At 34.6% G+C, this 14,669-nt stretch overlaps 1 protein-coding gene across 4 annotated transcripts in view; it reads left to right on the plus strand.

Moving 5' to 3' along the window:
* Cntn1 (contactin 1) overlaps window positions 1–14,669 on the plus strand; it is a 355,859-nt gene that overhangs the window by 317,436 nt on the left and 23,754 nt on the right. For all 4 annotated transcript variants that reach the window (XM_074083135.1, XM_074083139.1, XM_074083138.1 and 1 more), the window contains 3 exons: window positions 2,790–2,976; window positions 5,095–5,207; window positions 5,695–5,851. In XM_074083135.1, the coding sequence (XP_073939236.1) occupies window positions 2,790–2,976; window positions 5,095–5,207; window positions 5,695–5,851 (457 nt within the window). The remainder of the gene's footprint in view (window positions 1–2,789; window positions 2,977–5,094; window positions 5,208–5,694; window positions 5,852–14,669) is intronic.

Genomic DNA, 14,669 nt, shown 5'->3' on the forward strand with positions numbered 1-14,669 from the left:
GGCAAACAACACATTTGTGTATATCCAAATAAATATTTGTTCAGTGAATGAATGAGTACCATGTGTCAAAACCCAGACTTACACACACAGTGTTAGAAAATAGCATACACTTATACTGAATTTATAATCTAGTAAGAATTCAGAGAGATAAGTCCTGAGACAACTCCATAATTGGCAAATAAGCACTATTGTGAGTCAACATTAGACACGGAATCCTTTGGACTCTTTCCTTTAGGACTCTTTGAAACATAAGTTTTGTGTAAACATATGCTTAATGATATGCAGTCAAACTATTCTGTATCAGATGCTTTCATTTGTAAAGGTTAAGTACACAGGTAAAAATGTCATCTAACTTCACACTGGAATATAGGGAAATCATGGATTATTTGCTATACTCTGTAACTCTTTCTGTTCCCAAGTTACAACAGGGTAGCTAATCACTCCTTCAGTTGATTACGAATTTTAATAGAGACTGTGGATACATAGATTCTTGCCAGAATCAGATGAATAAAGGAACTGGTCATTTAAAATATAATTCCAAGGAGCAAATTAAGGAATGCTTTGTTCTTTCTTTTTGTTTTGCTAAATGCAAATGGAATTTTGAGCAAAATGGCAGAAAATATTTTTCGTTGTTTATTTTAGTATATAAATCTTATAGAAATTGCCTTTATTATAATAATCAAGCCTATAACCCCCCCTCTTTAAACTGAATATAAAAGTAGTTATCATGGAATGGTGTTTTAAAATGTAGTTTGCATATCAGGGAACAAACATGCATATTATTATTCAGGAACTGCTGGGCATGGTGGTGGACATTTGTAATCCCAGCTACTGAGGAGGGGGAGGCAGGAGTAATGTAAGTTCAAAGCCAGCCCAGGCAAAGGTAGTGGCCAGACCTTGACTCAAAAAACAAAATAGAAACAAAAGGGTTGAGGGTATAGTTCAGTGGCACAGGGCTTGCCTAGCATGTGCAAGGTCCTGGGCTCTATCCTCAGCACTGAAAAAAGAAGAAAAAAAATCAGGATCCTAATAAGCCTCAGTTTTGATTGTTGAAAGACAAGATGAATTCTACCATCATAGGTTTGTTGAGTAATCTGTGTGGATGATTCTAATGCAGAGCCTGGCATTTCTTTAGAACATAAATGATCATTTTATTTTTCTTCTCCTTAACAAGGAAAAGGCCTTCTATGTTATCTAGTTAAAATGCTCACAGACATGGATAAGAGTTACCTTCAAAATAATAAAAGTAATATATTTAGAAATGTTTGTGACAATAATATTGATTATTTATTTCCTGTTTACAGGGTTTCAAAATTGTTAAGATAAGGAGTTTGACAGAAAAAATTTACCTAGCTTAACAAAAATATTCACTACATGGCCTAGAATATGACAGCAAAGTAATTTTTAGCTCCTTTCAGAATTATGTATGTGTAGTTGTTTCTTCCTCCTGCTCTGATGAGTGCAGTCACTGCCTGAATGCTTCAGCACTGAAACACTACTGCATTAACAAGGAGGCTCCTGCTAATCTAGAAAGCTAGGGTGTCTTCTCTGTCAACTCAGCTTAGTCTGGGAGCCAAGGGGTACATTTCCACTTCCTCTGTCCTTATGGTCAGATGACAGAAATGCTTAAGAAATTCAATTGAAACAAAAGATACTAGAAAGATGATTATTAGTAAACAAAATAAGAATAATACAAAGAAAACCAATAAATAAGTAGTCTTAGCTTTTATGTAAATATGTAGTGCATCCTAGATATTAACCTTACTTTTGCCAAATGAATTTGGGTTATCTAGTCCCATTTTCTAATTTTTCATGTGTATATAGAAATTGAAGGTTTAGGATTATATTAATATTTTGGCTAATTGTATAATGAAAACCCCATTATTTTATATAAGGTACCTAGAACATGTAAAATACCAATATACTTCTAAATAATTCTTTGTTATTCATGCCTGAGATATAACTAAAGATTTCTGATCTCCCCCAAAGCCTTTATTTAAAGGACCTAATTATAATTCATAACTTTTCTTAAACTTTAGGACAGAAGGAAAGCTGAAGTCATTTCATAAAAGAAATCATATCTAATCAGAACATGGATAAAATTTTAAAAAATACTTTAAGAAATTATTTTTATAGCGTATCAAGTTACTAGGTAGATATCTTTGGTATTTCTTTTACATGTGATAAAAGGAAACACCTATAAATGCATATTTTACAAAGGATCTAGAAGAAATTATTCTGCTGTCATATTGTAGGTCAGATAATGATTTTTTTAAGCAAGGTATATTTTTTCTGTCAAACTCCTTATCACAACAAGTTTGAGACCATGTGTATATAGAAATTAAAGAGATAATAATCAAGATTATTGTCACAAATATCTCTAAAGATACATTTTTATTATTTTGAAAATAAACCTTATGTAGAGCTTTGGGGTTATTCTTTCTGTCTCTGTCTTCCCCTGTTTCTCCTTCTCTCTCTCTCTCTGGTCAATGAAAACTACGTTAGTCAATGAGGTGAGCCTTTTTTTTTCAGTATTGAGGATTAAACCCAGGGTTTCCTGCCTGCAAGTCACTCTACCACTTGAACTCTGCTCCCTGCCCATTGACTTGTTTTTGATGTTTTTAATTAGATTGCCATATTCTAAGACTGATAAAATGGTAAATGTCATTATGTAACAATTGAGACTCTGGTTTCATCCAACACCAATGATCAGAGCCAATGGAAAAGAACTTTTAACAAGCGAAGAGTCTGAATCATGGCCAGACATTACTCATCTTGGATGTTTTTAGATTCGGTACTGGGCCGCCCATGACAAGGAGGCAGCTGCACACCGGGTTCAAGTCACCAGTCAAGAGTACTCAGCCAGGCTGGAAAACCTTCTGCCGGACACTCAGTACTTTGTGGAAGTTGGAGCCTGCAATAGTGCAGGGTGTGGACCCTCAAGTGACGTGATTGAGACCTTCACCAGGAAAGCACGTGAGTATCATATTTGATATAGACTTGTCAAAAACTACCATTTTATTCAATCATCATGCAATCATATTCGAGAGAAATTTCCTACCTAGCTACCTGTGCACATTTGGTTTTCAATGATATCATTTAGAGACACAAGATATTTTGAAGCATTATTAATTATTGTAGATAATGCAAAAATGTGAAGAATGCCTTAAATATACTTTTGCAATAAAATTAGATAACTTTCCTTTGGAAAGACTCCCCTTCTAACTGTGCACCATTAGATAATTAACTTGTCTGCATTCTGTATTTAATTTTAACATTTTTTCATAGGAGTGCATTGGCAACATATGAAAATTAAATTTCTGCTTATTTCCATGCTTAATTTACAAACCATCATTGCACAATGAGAATGCAAGTTAGATGTTACAATATTATGTTCCCTCTCATTAGTGCACATTCTCATTGTTCATCTAAAAAGACCACCTGTTCTACTAAGATCTTCTGGCCATGCTCCTGCTTTACTTTGATATCTCTCTTCCTAAGTCCAATTGAACATATAAAAAGTTTATACAGGATCTAGAAACTTTCACAAGAACCCTTAGTCATGATTACCAGTTAGGGTTTCAAACTTAGGAAATTCACTTGAGCACAGAGTATCTCCTAATGAGAAGACACAAAATAGGTTAAGAGCTAGGGAAATGTTGTTTCCAGCAGAGAGAATAAGCAAAATCTTAAGGTGAAAGAAGACTTGAAATGTTTTAGCTGTGGAGGTGAAGAGGAAGAAGTGTGCTGATTTCAAAATATGGAGGGCCTTGTAAGCCATAGTAAGAAATTTGGGATCTAACTGTGATAAGAAACCATTGGAAAATTTTAAGACAGGGTGTGATGTCAAACTTATGCTTTCTAAAAATTATTCTGTCCTCTGGGTAGAATGGATAGTGATAAGTTAAGAGTGAAAACAGGAGGGTTAATTAGGAGGCCATTCATTATTTAAGAATTGTTAATGGTGACCTGAAGTTGTAATGAGCACAAATTATTGTTTGATAAGCTGGTGGTTTGATTATGCCATGTGCAAAAAGATGGGAAATTTTCACAAGAGTTACTTTAAGGGGAACATGAAAATGATCTGCCTTGATTGCATGACATCTGAGAAGTCTTTCAGATGTACAAGTAAAAATAGGCAGTTGGGCATGTATATGTAGAAGTGAAGAAAGAGAAGAAGTGAAGGTTAGAGATAGATTGTGAGTTTTAAAGCTACAGGCCCAGATTTATGTTCATGGGAACAACTCACAAACAGAGAAGAATGATGCACAGGATCAAGTTCTAAGTCATTCGAACACTCAGAATTTAAACTGAAGACATGGAGCCAACTCAGCATGATTAATGAGAAGGAACAGCAGGAGAGGTAGAAGGAAAATCCAGAGGAGAAACACTGAATTTAAGAAAAGAACAGAAATTCAAGAAAAAATAAGTACAAATCCGTGGAATGTTAAATCTGTAGAATAACCAAGGATTTAAGTTTCAAAACATAACAGATATAGCCAAGTGGTGGTGCTTGCTGACCTTGAAAACAGCAGTTTCAAAAGACTGGTAGAGAAAGAAACCCAAGTGGACCATGATGAGAAGAAAATAAAAGATGTTATTTTGACAATTTCCTAGCCATTTTATAATGGATACACATATAATATTGTGTCACTGGATGGTTCTATATATATACTGTTTTGTATACTGCTTTCTAGTGAAGTAATATATTGTGTACATTTAATGTCATTAAAATCTTTAGGTATACTTGAACAATGCTATTTAACCAATTGCTATTAAAGGATAGATTGTTTCCAATATTTTAAATAAAAGAGAATATCCTTGTATACACATCTTTAAGTATTTTGTAGGTTCACTGGGTAGAATTGCTAGAAAAGAAGTTGGTACATATTTTTTTAAAAGATATTATATTCCTTCCCTTACAAGGTCACTGGGTGCCATAAAGGAGCTTGTGGATATACAGCACTTAGCACAGTCCTGTTGTTGTTGTTGTCAGCATGGTAATCATCAGCATTGTGATTCCTAATGCAATGAAGTCTGTAGAACTGAGGTTGGATATAGTGACCGCTAATTGAATGTTATTACTTTCCACAGCTCCTAGCCAGCCACCAAGGATCATCAGCTCAGTAAGGTCTGGTTCACGCTACATAATCACCTGGGACCATGTTGTTGCACTATCAAATGAATCTACAGTGACAGGCTATAAGGTACATAAAAGATGACTGGATTACTCTCCACACAAGCTGCATTCTTGCTTCTATTTCAGCAAAACCTATTCAGCTATTTTACTCTACCTATGTAGCTGAATCAGATGACATAATTCAAAATAAATTTTGAAATGAGAAGTATCTTCAGTGAATTTTAGGAAAATGCCATGTCAAATGAGTAAGACAAACAATCATTGTTTTAAAGAATAGAATTGTTAGAGCAACCAGTGCTTAAGAAGGAAAGTTGTAAGGAATTCATTTTGGGGGGCAGTGCTTATGACTCCATTGTCCAGAACATAGCCAATGAAAAGGGGAAAAGCTTAGTTTCAGATGTTGTCTACATAGTATGATATCACATTTTGCATCAGATATTAAACTTTAGTATCTGTGAAAAAATTAAAATTGATAGAGAACGTTTTATCTGATGTTAGGGCCTTGGCTCATTGTTACTCCTTTATTAAGCATTTATATTTTTGGACTCCATAAGGTACTCTATAGACCTGATGGCCAGCATGATGGAAAGCTGTACTCAACTCACAAACATTCCATAGAAGTCCCCATCCCTCGAGATGGGGAGTATGTGGTAGAGGTTCGAGCACACAGTGATGGGGGAGATGGTGTTGTGTCTCAAGTGAAAATTTCAGGTAAGCCATCATTTGGGACACATTTCTATTAAATATTTGTATGCTTCTATGCCACATGGCTTCCCAAGTGTAAAGGGAAGCCTTTACACTTTTCAAATCAACTAAGATTTGAAATGTCCGTGATGCCTTAAAACTTGTAATTTCATTCCTTGTGAGTCACAAAGGTAAATTGCAACATTCCACATACTTGTTGATTATTATCTAGACATTGAGGCTCAGTAAAAACAGTCAGTTATGAGTCAAGAAAATTTAGTATAGATACATAATAGAATTTGACTCAGTCTTAAAAGGAATGAAATTGTGTTTTTTGCTGGAAAACAGGATGAAACTAGAGCTTATCACGTTTTCGGAAATAAGCCAGTCCCACAGAAACAAATCTTCATGTTTTCTCCCATTTGTGGAAGCTAAGAGGAAACAAAACAAAACAATCAAGGTCATGAAAGTAAATGGGGAATAACTAGAAAGGTGGAAGGGGAAAGGAAATGGGGAGAGAATGGAGGGAATTGGGGGATAGATGATAAGAAAGAGTAATGGGGGTAAATATGATCAAAGTATTTTATATGCATGTATAGAAATGTCATGATGAAACCCTTACTGTGGACAATTTAATGTACATCAATAAGAAAGAATAATCCCCCCAAAATTTTAAAATTCAGTTATGAGATGATTAAGTTCTGGAGATCTAGTGCACATGATGGAAGGTGATGGATGTGTTGATCTGATCATGGTAGCCATTACATAGTGTGTATGTGTACATAACAAACCATCATGCTGTATACCTTGAATATTTTTAATCTGTATTTGTCAATTAAGTATTTTAAAATAAAAAGGCACATTTAAAATATAAGGCATTAAAAGTGGCATATAGTACAGACCATTCTTAATAATGTCCAAACTCCTCTTACATCAAAAGAAAATCCACTGGACTATATTTAATACTCTTCTAACCTCCTCTCTGTTGTTTACACATGCAAGTATCATAATAAAACAAAACACACTAGATTTATTTCCTTTTCCTTGCTCTCTCTTTTTATTTAACCCATTTTTCTGCAAACTCAATTTCTCACAGGTTAATATCAAGTATACTTTTCTGGCAGAGATTTCTTCTTTGTTTTGGATTTGTAGCACTCTTTTGCTTAACTTTTTATAGTTTTTTCTTTTCTACATGGTAGAATTTTTCATTGTATTGCATTAAATTTGTTGCTAACTTAAGAATTTCATGAGAGAATATGAAATGCTAGAAGTTACTAAATCAAAGGTATGAATAATTGATTTAGGAACTATAATGATTTACAGCTTACTAGATGAGTATGTCATGTATTATACTCACAAAAGCCCCCTTTAACAAAATGCTGGAGAATTCAGAAACTTAAATACTAGTTTCCATCATAGGCCATATTTCTTTGTGAAATTTATCATAATACATACAGGGTTTTTTAAATCAAAAAATTTTGGATAGTGTATTTGATATGTTCACTTTCAATTTAAACACTACTATTTTGTCCTTTTTGAAATTTTAAAAATTATAGTAATCTAAAAGACTTAGGAAACAATCATTCATAGGCCAAGTACCTTAAAATAACTACAATTAATATTTAGTTCATTTCCCAAAAATTTAGTAATTAGACATCCCAGTGTAAATATCCTATATATATAGGATAGTTCTTCATACTCTGTGTATTTTCCTCTAGTTTCTTTTCTTTTTTTTTTTTTTGGCCAACTAATGAAAAGGTCTTGCTAATGGTAGACCTTCCATTATTGATCTCAGTCTAACCAGCGTTACACAGAGAAACCATGGCCTAAATATTATAAAAATCAGATGTTCCAGTAATAACATTCTAGAATTTTCTTTTCTAAGTTTGGATTTATTGACAAATTGTTTACATTATTTGTAATGAGGAAAGCATATAAAAGGAAAAATTTTATGCCTCTGTGCAAATTTAAGGACTGCTAATACTTTGTTTTGTTTTAGTTTCATGTCTAAATCATGGAGCCTAGAATTTAGCACATTGCTAGATTTTAATGTTAACAAGCATTTGCTGTTCATTCCTTCAACAGACACATATTACAGTACAGCCGGCCTAGTCACACATTTAAGATGCACTTATGTTTGTACGGTCCCACATTTCTCTCACCCCTGCCCTATTGAAATTCTAATGAATCTCTCCACTTCCAACCTTGGTCTCCACTCTCTATGCACACTCTGAAGTGTCCTTTCAAGCGTAATCAAATCATGTAACTCCTCTTAGAAGGCGGTCCCAGAGAGTAACATCTAAATTCTGTACTGTGGCCCATAGTGTCCTATGCAATCTGGCCTGCCATATTCTGTCATCTCAATAAAGATGTTTTTTTCTCCTTCTCACTTGATTTTCCTTATATATAGAAGACTGTGATGTTATTTATACCTTGAGGCATCTGTACTTATTCTTCCCCTCTGCCTGGGATTCTTTGAATCTTAGTATGCAGTTTCATTCTTGTCATTTTGTTTCTCTCAGAGGTCCCTTCTTCAAAGAACCTTCTTCATCCACCAATTTTAGGTAGCTACCCATTCTTGAGTAATTCTTCATCATCTCACACTATTTTCTTCCTAACATTTATTGTCATTTAAAACTATCCTATTTATTAGCATATACTTGTTTATGGTCTCTCTCCATCCTTTCTGAATCTAAGCTCCACATGTGCAAAACTCTTGTGTGCCTTGTTCAAGCTTAGAATGTACATACGTAGGAGACTACTCAGCACGTAACAGGGTTTTGATAAATAGCTATTCAATTGATTTATGATTTCCACATAGAGAAAAAGTTAGTAACAAGAATAATTTGGGCAACTTAAGACTATAGTTTAGGTCTCTAGAAAAATTGATACTTTTCCCTATCAGGCCACATGCTTTGTTTTATGTCACATGCTGATTCACAAATTTAACTCTTACAAAGATGAAGACTTTATTATTATAAATATCTTAGAAAATTTACTAGACATGGCAACCTTTAATTCTACTCCTCTTTGACCTGAACACATTTTGCTGTCTTAAGAAATTATTCTTTATTGAATGTTTACAGTACAAATCAAGGCAAATATAACACCCCTAATGTTTCATCACAAATATACTATTTCATAAATTCTATATTATCTTATATTAAAAGGACTTATTATACATTATTATGAGCTAAATTAACAGAATGTACAGAGAGCTACAATGTTTTGAAAATAAATTTAAATAAGCTAATTTAGTTCATGTTGCATTTGTTATAAACTTTAGACTATCAGTTAGCAACCATCCTTGTTCATAAATAAATATCCACAGAGAAGCATATACTTAATTACTTACATATGCGTTTGGTTATTCTAAGCCTTTATTTTCCTTTTCAGTTTTAAACAGACTATAGATATCTTAGCCAAACCTAGGAGGATCTTTAAGGACATTTAATTCTAGACTTCTTACAAGCATATCTACTAAATCCCCTAGGGTGAAGTAACAGGATCAAATTTTCTCACTTGAAAAGTCTTGCAGATGATTTCAGACAACATATATTGTAGGGAAGTAAGCTACAAGGAGATAAATTTTAAGGTTATTGCTGTAGAATGATTAAAAGACAATCATGTGCTGGGCCAGACAGAGGATGGTGGTGGAGCCTAGAGGGGAGGTTTCTAAAAGAAGACATCTCTTCTACTTTATTGAAGTTACTAGATATTCATTTTCTTAATTTTATGTCTTCTAATAAATAGGCAATTTATCCTGATGTTACCACAGATGATGTAATCTAACCATTTAACCTGCTATTTTTGGTAACACACCAAACTATTAAGTTGAACTATATTACCAAAGCCACTGACTTGAACACTGTAATGAAAAACACATTTTGCCTTTTTTGCTTTGTCTTCTTCTGTCCAGCAGAAAAGAGTAAGAAACCACTTTCTAGGTGGAGTTTTTAGATGTTTAACTGCTTCACTTCCATACTCCCTTCACCAGTTCCTAAATATTAGTACAATGTAAGAGGCAAAGTGGATATGTAGATTTAAATCATGCATAATTAAGTTAAAATTCTATATCAACATAATAACTTTTACAATTATCTCTGCTAGGGGCACTTTTAAACACTAAAATTGTTTTGAGCTTCTCATAGTGTATATTAAGCTGTACATGGAGGACAATGGGAATATGCCTAGTGTTTTTTATTTTTTTGGTGGTTTTGGTGTTTGAACTCAGAGCCTACACCTTGAACCACCCCACTGTCCCTTTTTTGTGATGGATTTTTTAGAGAAAGGGTCTCATGGACTATTTTCCTGGGCTAGCTTCGAACTGTGATCCTCCTTATCTCTGACTCCTGCGTAGCTAGGATTACAGGCGTGAGCCACCAGCTCCCGGCAACCTAGTGGTTTTAAGTTCATCTTAAAACCTTTCTTCCTTTAATGGAAAATGCTATAGAATTCAGTGATCTCCAAATCAGTAACTTTGTAAATGTCCTCTATCATTTGGGAAAGCTACATTGCTATGAAGAAATTGCCCCTCTGAATATTTGGAATGCTATATTACAATCATGTTGCAATTGAATGCCATTCTTAAAAGCCTACCACAATAATTTAATAAATTTGTATTTGTGCTTAAGATATAATCAGATGTTACTCAGAAATAATATAACCATTTTGAAATAACCAAATACTTTGTATTGTTTTACTGCATTAGACAACGGTTGAGTTTGAGAGTTTAAGTGTATTTCCAGATTGAAAAGTAGCTTACATTTAATTTACCTCTGAAATATATATCCCCTTCATTATTACTGGGTCATGACTAACATCTCAACACCTTTTCCAACTGGACTCCTAGTTCTGTGACAAGCATGAAAATTGGCAATAAAATATTCAAAAGTAATATTTTGAGAATCACTAAATTTAACTTCAATAAATTCATTAAATTCAACTTCAGTAAACTATGGTTGCTCTGATTGCTACCATAGTTCATAATAACCTCAGGGTTGATCCAGAAGTTGATGGACAATTCCCAGCTCCAGGATCTCCCAGGATCTTATTGTCCTTAATTCACTTTGGGCATGAATTCTAGAACATGCTGTGATTTTGTCAGGCCTCAGATAGGACCTATGTATCCAAACTAACCTGAGTTTCCCTCAATTTTCCACAAGGTTTATTCTAGCTGCTAACAAACTCATACAACAGCCCCAAACAATTTATTAAGCTTATTTACTTAGATTTAGAAATAATTTGTTTGAAAAATTCCCCATACTTTTGTTCAATAGAAAGTTGATTCCTTCAGTAAACATCTCTGAACACCTGCCATTTGTCAGGCATTCTGCTATGCTATTGGTTCTAATCATTGACAAATCCTTCTGAAGCTTAAATTCTAGTGGGAATCTGAAAACTCCTGACTTAACAAACAAGTAATAAAGGCATTCTTCTTAAAAAAATTACAAGTAAAAGTGGGTGGCTGATGTAAAGAATAAAACCTGTATAGCTGACTTGGGTAGAGTGACTTCTCTAAGTCCTCTCTAAGAAGGGGATATTCTGAACTCTAAAGGAAAACAACTAGCCTTATGACAAAAGTGGAGGTGGGCACCCCAAAAAGAAGAGTGGCATGAAAGAATGGAAAAAGGCTCGTGTAAAGCTAGTGTATAGTGAGGGACACAGGTGTGTAGGGTGAGCAGGGAGAGATGAGAGGGATAAAGCTATGAAAAGCCTGGCTATGACTACATCGCAGATTCATACCATTCTTTGCTCAGTCCTCACTCCATTCTCAAAGGCTATTGTCAGAAGTCTGAAGTTTAAGTTCAATGGGAAACCATTGATTTGCTTTTAGTATATGAGTACTGCTATCCAATTCACCCATTTTACGAGCAGCTCTTAGACTTACCAATAACTTTAATCCAGAGATAACAGAACTTTGATCAGCTTTATAACGGTTGAACTAGTTTCCAATAAAATTGACATTAAGTTTTAAAGCTATAGATTGCTATAAAGGTCTTTTTATCTCTTCTGTTATTGAGCATCTGTCAGGAGAGATGAAACATTACTGGATATTTTAAATGACCATTGAATTAGTCTTAAAAAAGAAAGCAAACCTGCCAGATATGGTGACACACATCTGTAATCTCAGCACTTGGGATACTGAGACAGGAAGATCATGAGTTTGAGGATAGCCTAAGCTACATAGCCAGACCTTGTCTCAAAATTTAAAACTTAAATTAAAATGAAGTAAATTCATTTCTAAGAACTATGAGACTGCCTTTGAGAAAAGTGAGAAAGTACAGTTGAAGGGACCCCCACTGGTGGTCTACTGCCTGCAGCACCTATGGGGACTTTCAGGGCACTGGCTTTACCTCACCTGTGGCCCACAGAGCAGTCCACCACTGCAGGGCACCCTGGCTTCTACTTTTCTACAATCTTCCACTTCTCCCCCTAGTGCCTCTTGGTAGCAAGAGAGTCTGGTAAATGCAGTTTTCCTTCTACCCTGGAGCAAAGAGCACTGAGTGTTAGAGAAATGGTGCAGAGGTCCTACAGGAAAGGAGAAAGTGCAAAAATAAGCAGGTTTCCTGGTACCTGTCAAAACACCAGTTATATTGGATTAGGGGTCTTCTAATGACTTCATTTTAATTTAATTACCCCCTTAAGACCATCTCCTACATATTCTGAGCTACTGGGGGATAAAAGACTTCAACATATGAATTGGTGGGGGGGACAGGGGGGATGAGAAAATTCAGCCAGAAGAAGGTTATTGGTAATCTCAAGAGATCAATTTTTAAGAAAAAGTCTTTATTTTTCTAAGCAAAACTCATAGAACTTTCATTTTAAAAGAAGGAGGCATAATAAAAGTAAATATGTAAAATATATATGAGATTTTGTCCAGTAAAGATAATGTTTGAAGATCTGAAGGAAGGAAAGCAGGAGAAGGTGGATATGGAGTGAAGGAAGAAGTCTAGGACATCTATTTTTGGTAAGAGTGGAAGGAGAGGTTTCCAGCAACACTGAAAAGGGAATGGGTGAAGTCAGGGAATTATCCATCCTGTTATCTTGGGAGAAGGAAAAGTATTTTACCAGAGCAATACAAGAGCTATGAGTGAACAGTTCATTTGGATGTTCAAGGAACAAGGAGTCCAGTGTGGCTGGAGTTCAGCAAATCATGTTGGAAGAGGTAGGTGGGATCTGAGTCATAGACAAGTGAGCAGGTCCTGGTTGAGGATTTTGTAGTTTATTCTAAATGTAGTAAGAAGTCCTTGAAATATTCTAAGGTGGGAAATGATATGATCAAATTTATGTTTTGCAAAAGAGCATTTCAGCTCCTTTATCAGAGGGAGGCAGGTATCTCATGTAGGTAGGGAAAATCTCTAATCTATAGAAACAGTGAGAGGAGTTAGGAGCCTAATGGTGATAGTCAAAGCAAAAGAGCAAGTCAACTTTGACCAGTTCTCTAACAATACAAGTGAGAAGTAGTTATATACAAGATTTATTTTGAAGAGGAACCAGCAGTGTTTTGCTAATGATTTGATGAGTGGCATGAAAGGGGATTTAGCACAACTTTAATGATATAGATTGACCATCAAATCATCTGCCGAAATAACCAATGTTCTGAGACAGAATCATCTATTGAAAATAGATGATTGGAGAAAATAAGAAGCAGGTCACATTTTGACATGCTGAGTTCAATATGGCTTTTAGACATTCAAGTAGAGGTAGATAAGAAAAAGGATCATCTTGCAAACTGAGAAAACAGGTAAGATCACATGACATAAATTTTTCAAAGAACCAAATGGCATAATTATATTACTTTATTTTCAATGAGATGCAGAAATTGAGATAGCTGAAGATTGCTAGTGTTACCCAAAGTTGGCAGATTGCATGAATAATGAAGGCAAACACAGAGTCACTACTTCTAGTTAAACAAACAAAAAACAATAGCTGTTTTTTCTAAATATTCTAAAAATAGAATATTTTTAGCTGTTAGTAACAAACCCTTAACTTGAAATTGCTTGAAAAATCTAAGGCCTTTAGTTCTGTGGAATCACTATCTGAAAAATATAATCCAGAACAGATTTTCCCCTCTCTCCACTTGATCAGTATCAGTATCAGCTTCATTCAAGGCTAGTCCTCCATGGTTACAAGAGGCTGCAGGAGTGTTAGGAATTATCTGTCACACACAGACCTTATAATTAATTTTCAAGAAAGAAAAATTTGTAGGTTTTGAAATCCGTCTTTCAGTGAAGGACCTTTCCCAGAAACCCCTCAAAAGAAAGTCATGAATCTATCCCTAAACTAATAAAATGGCACATCCAGAATAGCTGAAAGTGATCAAGACTCACTGTTGATCTGAGGATGATAAAACCTTTCTTGAATGAATATCTGAACAAAAAATGAAGAATGGATTAGCAAGAAAGCTGAAAGATAAAGATGTCTGCACCATGTTCAATGTTAAGAAGATGAGAAAATTAGATCAAAGAGCAGCTTTATTAGATCAAAGAGGAAGAGAGAAGGAAAGTTACAAAAAGGCTGGAAAGTTAACTTCAAAAGGCAGGATTATTTTTAATTCAAGCAATAAGGAATAGTCAATCAACATGGATGCTAAAATGAAAGCAAAGATTTATGAGATTAAGCAAGTTACAAAAGATTATGCCAACAAATTAAATTGAGAGAGCCTCAATCCAAACAAATCCAGTAAACATAAATTTATTCTTAAAAAAAAAAAAAAAGGACCAGAGGTGGTGTTCAAGCAGTAGAGTGCCTAGCAAGCCCTAGCAAACTGCCAATCCCTGTACCACCCAAAAAATTTGGATTCAAACCCCAGTACACTATATATTATAGTATATAATATATA

The sequence above is a fragment of the Castor canadensis genome, chromosome 8 (assembly GCF_047511655.1).
Source record: "Castor canadensis chromosome 8, mCasCan1.hap1v2, whole genome shotgun sequence".
Classification (NCBI taxonomy): Eukaryota; Metazoa; Chordata; class Mammalia; order Rodentia; family Castoridae; genus Castor; species Castor canadensis.